At 24.0% G+C, this 7,547-nt stretch overlaps 2 protein-coding genes across 4 annotated transcripts; both read right to left on the bottom strand.

Moving 5' to 3' along the window:
- Positions 1–597: 597 nt before the first annotated feature.
- Positions 598–4,206, bottom strand: LOC412200 (threonine--tRNA ligase, cytoplasmic). 3 transcript variants are annotated; one of them, XM_006559657.3, is made up of 5 exons: positions 4,072–4,206; positions 3,528–3,608; positions 1,789–3,344; positions 1,424–1,713; positions 598–1,334 (listed from the first exon to the last, which is right to left on the bottom strand). In XM_006559657.3, the coding sequence occupies exons 1-5, from the start codon at positions 4,132–4,134 to the stop codon at positions 1,186–1,188; spliced, it is 2,139 nt and encodes a 712-aa protein (XP_006559720.1). In that variant the 5' UTR covers positions 4,135–4,206; the 3' UTR covers positions 598–1,185. The 3 variants fall into 3 exon arrangements, with proteins under 3 accessions (XP_006559720.1, XP_006559719.1, XP_026298059.1); XM_006559656.3 differs by having other exon boundaries at positions 3,945–4,155; XM_026442274.1 differs by having other exon boundaries at positions 3,933–4,140.
- Positions 4,207–4,281: 75 nt separating this feature from the next.
- Positions 4,282–7,354, bottom strand: LOC100578559 (zinc finger protein 724-like; the record flags this gene model as incomplete). Its single annotated transcript, XM_026442360.1, has 6 exons — positions 4,282–4,720; positions 4,794–6,104; positions 6,181–6,309; positions 6,375–6,524; positions 6,592–6,761; positions 6,838–7,354. Coding segments are annotated over 6 exons (2,472 nt in total), but the record flags the coding sequence as incomplete, so codon positions are not given.
- Between the last annotated feature and the right edge of the window lie 193 nt (positions 7,355–7,547).

Here is a 7,547-nt window from a genome sequence, read left to right as displayed (position 1 = left end):
ATGCATCCTCAAAAATTAGTCAAAAGATGATTAATATTTTATTCTTTTTTTGCTTGGAAGTGATATCTTTACTTTAGAAATGATACTAACAGTCAATTTTTATTCCTTGCTATTTACTCTTATTTACATGTGTCTTGTTTACAACGAATGAAAATAATGCTTATTTAAATTTATTTATAAAATTTTTATTTTATCTCTATTCTTCTTGCTATTATTTTACTATTATTCTCCTTATTTTTATTTTTTTTATAAAATTGATGTGCTCAAGAAATAGCTTTAATATTGATATCACGTACTTTTAAATAAAAACAAATAATAAGAAAAAATACAAATAGAACAAGAAGTGTTAAAAATTAGCCTCTTACTTTTTGAATCTAGAAATTATTTTACAAAAATAATTAAGACATGGCTCTCTTTCTATTTTTTTTCTTATTATTTATTTTTTTTCCATATTAAAAGATATTAATAAGAAATTATAAGTTACAAGTCATTTTTTATTAAAACAATATTTTCATTATTAAAAAAAAAAGATAATTTTATTCATATCTTTTTATTATGAGAAAATGAATAGTTTTAGTAATAAAAAATTTTTCATTTTTGTTAATGTGATCTAATCTTTTTACAATAATTTATTCTCAAAAAATACTAATACAGTTACAGCAACATGCATATATTGACAGTATCTGCAAATTATGAAGCACAGCCGTTGAGATGAACATTTAGAGTTACAATGTATGCTCAGTTTTTGTTATTAAAAATAAAAAATTAATTGTAGTTTTTGAATAAAATCATTTACCACAAAAAATTTTTTTATTGATTAAGAATTAAATAAAAAATAAGACTTGACAAAGTAAGAGAATAAATTATAATTAATATTAATAAAAAAATTCACATTTTTTTTTTAGAAAGAGATCTATTCAATAAAACCGAAGATTTTTATAATAAATTATAAATTATTTTTACAAGCATAAATACATGATCTAAGCTGAAATTTGAATGCAAATTTAATAATTATATATTTTTATATAATTTTTTTAGAAATAGATCTTTTATATAATGATATTCTTTTGCTATATATTATTTTACATATTTAAAAAATGTAATTTTAGATCTATTAAAAGTTACAACTATTTTCATTAAAATTATAATTTAGAAATAAATAAATATTATGCGTACAAAGCTTATCTAAAAATTTTCTTCACAATTTTTATCTTTTCTTTCTTTGAATATTCGGAATTTTTTAAGTAGATCATCAACAAGAATTTCTCCATGTACCACATTATCTCTAGTTCGTACATTTACTGTACCAGCATTAAGTTCTTTTTCTCCAACAACTAAAAATATAAGAATTAAATAAATTAGTATTTTGTTATTTAATATGTTATATAATATGTAGAATATTGCATAGAGAATATTTCTTTACCAAGAATGAAATTAAACTGAGCAAGTTGGGCGTTTCTAATTTTTTTATTTAGAGTATCACTTGGATCTGTGTCAAGTTCTGCCATAAATCCATCATTCCAAAGTTTATCTTTTACTTGTATGGCATAATCATCAAACTGAGAACTTACTGGTATAACCATTACTTGCCGCGGAGATAACCAAAATGGCCATTTTCCAGCATAAGATTCTGTTAAAATTGCAATCATTCTTTCTACAGAACCCAAAATCGCTCTATGAATAATTACTGGTCTCGTTTTTTCTCCAGCTTCGCTAAAATTTTAAATTAAAATATAATGTAATTTAAGATTTTAATTAAAATCAAAATGAATTCAAAAGTATTCTTACTTAACATAAGATAAATTAAATCTAATTGGTAATTGGAAATCCAATTGAATAGTGGCACACTGATGAGCTCTTTTAAGTGCATCCATAATTGTTATATCAATTTTTGGGCCATAAAATGCACCATCTTCTGGATTAATTTTCCATTGTTCTCCAAATGCATCTAAACTTTCTGCTAATGCTTTTTCTGCTTGATTCCACATTTCTAAATCTCCTAAATATTTTTCAGGCCTTGTAGATAAACATAAATTAAATGTAAAACCAAACACAGAATATACGTGTTTTAAAAATTCAAGTGCACCAATCATTTCATCTTTAATTTGATCAACCGAGCAGAATATATGTGCATCATCTTGTTGAAAACGCCTAACTCTAGTTAATCCAGTTAATGCTCCAGACATTTCATTTCTATGTAATACTCCAAAATCTGCCATTCTTAACGGTAATTCACGCCAAGATCTATTACGAACATCGAAGATCATACAATGACCAGGACAATTCATTGGTTTAAGTGCAAAAGTTTCCTTCTCAACATCAAAGGAAAACATATTTTCTGCATAATGCAACCAATGACCGGATGTTTGCCATAATTTATTATTATAAATATTAGGTGTGACTACCTCTTGAAAACCTCGTTTTCTATATTCAGAACGAATAAATTCAACTAAAGTATTATAAATATAAGCTCCACGTGGTTGAAAGAAACATGATCCTGGAGAAAGTTCATGGAAGAAGAATAATTCTTGTTCCTTTCCTATTTTTCTGTGATCTCGTTTAGCAGCTTCTTCCTGGAACTTTTCCCATTCTTTTAATTGCTTAGTATCTGGAAAACTAATACCATAAACTCTTTGTAAAGATTCTGCATTGGCATTTCCTTCCCAATAAGTAGAAGAATTTTTGGTGATTTTAATAGCTTTAACTTTTCCAGTATGTCTAATGTGTGGTCCTCTGCATAAATCAATTAGTGGACCACATCTATATACTGTAGTGGTAGGAGTATGTATTTTTTCATTAATAATTCGAATTTTAAATTCATTATATTTAAACATCTCTAAAAGGTCTTCCTTAGTCATTTCTAATCTCTCAAATGGTTGTTTGTCTTTCACTATACTTTTATAAAGACTTTCCAGAAATGGAAAATCTAAATTAGAAATTCCTTTATCATCTAAATACATATCATAATAAAATCCATTTTCTATTGGTGGTCCATAACATAAACAACCACCATAAACTCTTTCCATAGTTTCTCCCAAAATATGAGCACTGGAATGCCAAAAAACTTGTTGGGCATCTGGATGATCAAATTTAAGAAGTTCAAGTTTGCAATTAAATTCTAAAGGTCTATCAAGATCCCACAATTCATTATTAACCTTAGCAATTATAGTATTATCTGCTAAACCTTGACTAATATTCTTAGCAATTTCATATGGTGTTGTATGCCAAGATTGAGCAATAATTTCCTTTCCATCAGGAAGAATCACTTTTATATCAGTCATTGATTTTGAAGCTAATGATTCTTCATATTCTGCTTTAAGCTTATCCCACAATATAATACGATCCTAGTAAAAGATAATTGAACATAATTCAATAATTGAATAATAATATATAATATGATATATATATATATCATATAAAAATTAACTTGAATTAATTAAATTTATTTCTTATAAATTATTCAAATTTTTAACATTTTAAAATATAAATAATTAAAATTTAAAATAGAAATAAAAGTATGTAGATACCTGAATGTAATTTGGCCAAGGATTTAATTCGGAAATAGATTTTTCATCTGTAACGGCAATCTTTTTTTTCTTCATTTTCGTCTATAGTTGAAGAAAAAAAATATTAAATTTCACCAAAAAAGCTTGTTATAATTTTTTATAAATTCAAAAAACACAATAAATTTTACAGGAAAGTTTGTTATAATTTTTTAAATTTAAAAAATACAAGAGATTAATAAATTTAGAATAGAATTAAACAACAATGATCAATGCTATAAAAGATTGCATCAGAATATTGATTTTAAAGATATGGGTGGTTATTCTTAATATGGCACGCCTTTTAAAATAACAAATACTTTACAAAAACATAAATAAAAATAAAAAATTCATGATGTTAGCGATATTAAAATCATAATGATGATATACTTTATAACCAACCCAAGCATGTGTCCTTTTAGAAACATTATAAAAGTTTCTATTATTGCGAATAAAGAAAGTCGTCAACATATTTTATAACTTAAAAATAAATATTTTAAAAATTTTATCAAATAAACTATATTCATGCCTTTTCTTCCTTTATATTCAGGTTTTCCATGTTATTCACCACGTTGTCACACATATCGACCATATTGAAATACTAATGCTTTTGATTATACCAACATGTATTCTCACAAATACCTATATGAAATAATGATTAATAGAAATTGATTTTTTCTTACGAATTCAATCTATATCTTTTTATTTCGGGATAGAAAAAAGAAATAGAAATAAAAAATTAATATTTTCTTTTTTATTAAAAAATAATCATTTATAAAACATTTTAAATGCTTTACAATATGTATTAACTGCTTACAATAATTCATACATATTACATTGTAAACAGTATAACAGAACAACATGATATGTACATATATATATATATATATATATATATATATTATTATTATTTCTTATTTAAGAAAATTATAATTATTATTACATTTTGTTTCCTGAATAAATAAAGACAAGCTTATATTTTCCTAAAAATGTATCCGTTCGTGTCGAATAATATGACTTCGATGATGAAATCTTTTTCCACAAGCGCGACAGACATAAGGTCGTTCATCAGTATGAATTCTACCATGTATTTTTAAATCGTATTTTTTAAAAAATGATTTACCGCATTGAGAACAAACATGATTTCGTTGTTTTAAATGATCACGTTTTACATGTTCCTATCAAACAAAAACCAAAACAATTATTATGATATTACTTAATATTTAAAAAAATATTTTCAAATATACTCACATTTACTTGCGAAGAAGTGTTATAAATTTTATTACATATATCACATGCAAATTTCTGTGGACCATCTGGTCTATGATTATTTGCGATATGTTTATTTAATGTTGATTTCCAAGCAAAAGATATTTTGCAATCTTTACAATGAAATTTTTGCTGATCTGCAAAATGAGTACCTATATGTTGTTTATAATTGTAACTAGTTGAAAAAGATTTTTCACATACTGTACATTGAAATTTTATTAAAAAAGTTTTTGTTTTTTTTGAATCTTGTTCATTCTTTGGTTTTTCATTAATACTAATGTCATTTTCATTTTTTTCTTGTTTTCCATTGGTTTTAATAATTGCATTATTACTGTTATTATTACTAATAATATTTTCTTCATTTGATTGTAGAGCATTAACTTGATTAAAATTTTGAAACTGTAAGAATTCTTCACTTTCTTTATTACATTCTGAAATTTTTGAGCTTTGATTCTCAAGTCCTGTTTCAACAAATTCAAGAAACCGTTCGGAACTGTCATCGTAATTTAATCTTTCAAATACTTCGAAATTTGTTTCAACATATTTATCAAAATCAGATTGTGTGTCTAATAAAATTTGATTTGTAACAAAATTTTTTTCTTCCTCTTGTAATTCATATTGCACATAATTTAAGTCATTATGTAAATCATCTCGTATATTTTGCTCTTGATGATTTCCTTCATTTATATTTGTATCATCTTTATTCTCATGATTTTTTGCAGATTGTGTATTCGGTAATTTTTCAACTAAATTGTTAATTAAAAATTCGTAAAATTGTTCTCCTGTTTCTGTCTGTACTAATCGCAACATTGATTCATCATGATTTACAATATTATTTATATCATTTAAATCATCAGATATTTTTCCACTTTGTATTAAATTTATTTCCCGATTTTTATTTATATTTGAATCAGAATTAATATGTTCATTGCTATTAGATTCTGAGAGGTCTATCTTTTGAAACATATCAGTAACATTTACAGAATTATTTATTAAAGTATTATAATTCGTTTCGGATTTTTGTAAGTCTAATTCGCATGTTTGTATACATAATTTACTTTTTAGAATATTTTCGTCTACTTGACAAACATATGTTACATTTTCTTTTTCTATGCAATTAGATTTACATGACAAATGTGGAGTATCTTGAACAAATTGAGTTTGTTCATTCTTAAATGTTACTTTCTGAGAGATATTTAATTCCTCATCTGCTAAAATCTTTGTTTCACATAAATTTTCTTGTGAAATGTGATTTCTATTGTCTTCAACATTTTCTAAATTAATTTTCTTCAACTTTTTTCATATAAAAAATTAAATATATGTAAAAATATTTTAAAATCATATTGATTATAAATATTAAAATATTTACCTGTTCTGATGTGATATAAATAATTGTTTCTAATGGTAAAACTTTTTTTATATTTATTTCATTTTCAAAGAAATCAAAATTATCATTATACTCGGTTTGTTTTTTAAATTCTATAGTTTTCTGAAAACTCTAAATGAAAGAAATAAATCAAAAACACATAATTCTTACATATTTTTTATTTTCAAAATTCTTACCATCTTATTATTCTTACATTCCAAAGTTTCTGAATGGGATTTCTCATGCTCTCTTAAGAGAAAGATAAAATTGAAACTTTCACCACAAATTTTACAATAATGTTGTCTCTTGACAACCTTTTGCTGACTAGGTGCATTACCTTCAACAAACTGTACATTGACAGTAAGATATACTTAGATTCAAAGGATATTATGTAATATCACATTTGTTCATCACCTTATTCTTATATATTGCATCTTTTTTCTGTAAATTACTATTGTTGAAATTATTTTGTAAATGAAATTTAACATCATCTTTTACCCTTTCATGAATACGTTTGTGTCTTGCAAGGGAACTAATCTGAGTAAAACGTTTACCACAAATGGAACATGGATATAATTTTATTCCTAGAAATTTATTTTCAAATTAAAATTTTGTTCATTATTTATTTTTTATTTTATAAAAAATTTCAAGTACAATTACCAGCATGCATTCTGCAATGTCTAATTAAATTAGATATGTGATTAAATTTTCTTCCACAAACTTCACAAATGCAAATATTTGTACCTAAGTGAATATTTAAATGGGTTCTTAAATCTGCTTTACGAAAAAAGCTTTTGCCACAGATTTCACAAAGCTGAGATTTTTCTCCTAAATGTATACTTCGATGATGATAATCATATTGAGAAGCTCTGTCAAAAGTTAAACTGCATTGTTGGCATTTAAAAGGTCTTAATATAGTTTCATAAAAATTATTATCTCTTTTTTTTAATAACGAATATTTTGGCACTGTTTCTAATCTATTGTTTGTATCTTTTTTAAAATATTGCATATGTTTTAATAGTACATCTCCAGTATGGATACGTAAATGATTGTAGAATTCTTTTTTGTTTATATATCCAACATTACATACTGGACATACAAGATTAATGGATTGTATTTGAATATCATTTTTACAATTTTCTTCTGAATTTAAAATAAATGACATGCTTTTATACTCTTATAGAAAATATTTTTATAGAAAAAGTTTTTATTTTTTAAATATAACAATCAAAATAATATTAAAATTTTAGTTTTTAAACATCTATCTTATTAAAACGATAACCTAAAAAAATTTAATACCATTAGTTTATTATTTTTCTAGTTATTATTTTTATTTTTTCGTTATATATTTTCAATTAATAATTTTATAT

This window comes from Apis mellifera, linkage group LG8, assembly GCF_003254395.2.
Source record: "Apis mellifera strain DH4 linkage group LG8, Amel_HAv3.1, whole genome shotgun sequence".
Lineage (NCBI taxonomy): Eukaryota > Metazoa > Arthropoda > Insecta > Hymenoptera > Apidae > Apis > Apis mellifera.
The sequence above is the reverse complement of the archived record's forward strand: the minus strand, read 5'-3'. Positions and strand labels throughout refer to the sequence as shown.

Coding starts and splice junctions, on each gene's coding strand:
- LOC412200 (XM_026442274.1), bottom strand. CDS start 4,013: ATGTTGACGACTTTCTTTATTCGCAATAATAGAAACTTTTATAATGTT. Junction 3,609..3,932: donor ATGCTTGGGTTGGTTATAAA/GTATATCATCAT, acceptor CTTCAACTATAG/ACGAAAATGAAGAAAAAAAA. Junction 1,714..1,788: donor TTTAATTTATCTTATGTTAA/GTAAGAATACTT, acceptor TTAAAATTTTAG/CGAAGCTGGAGAAAAAACGA.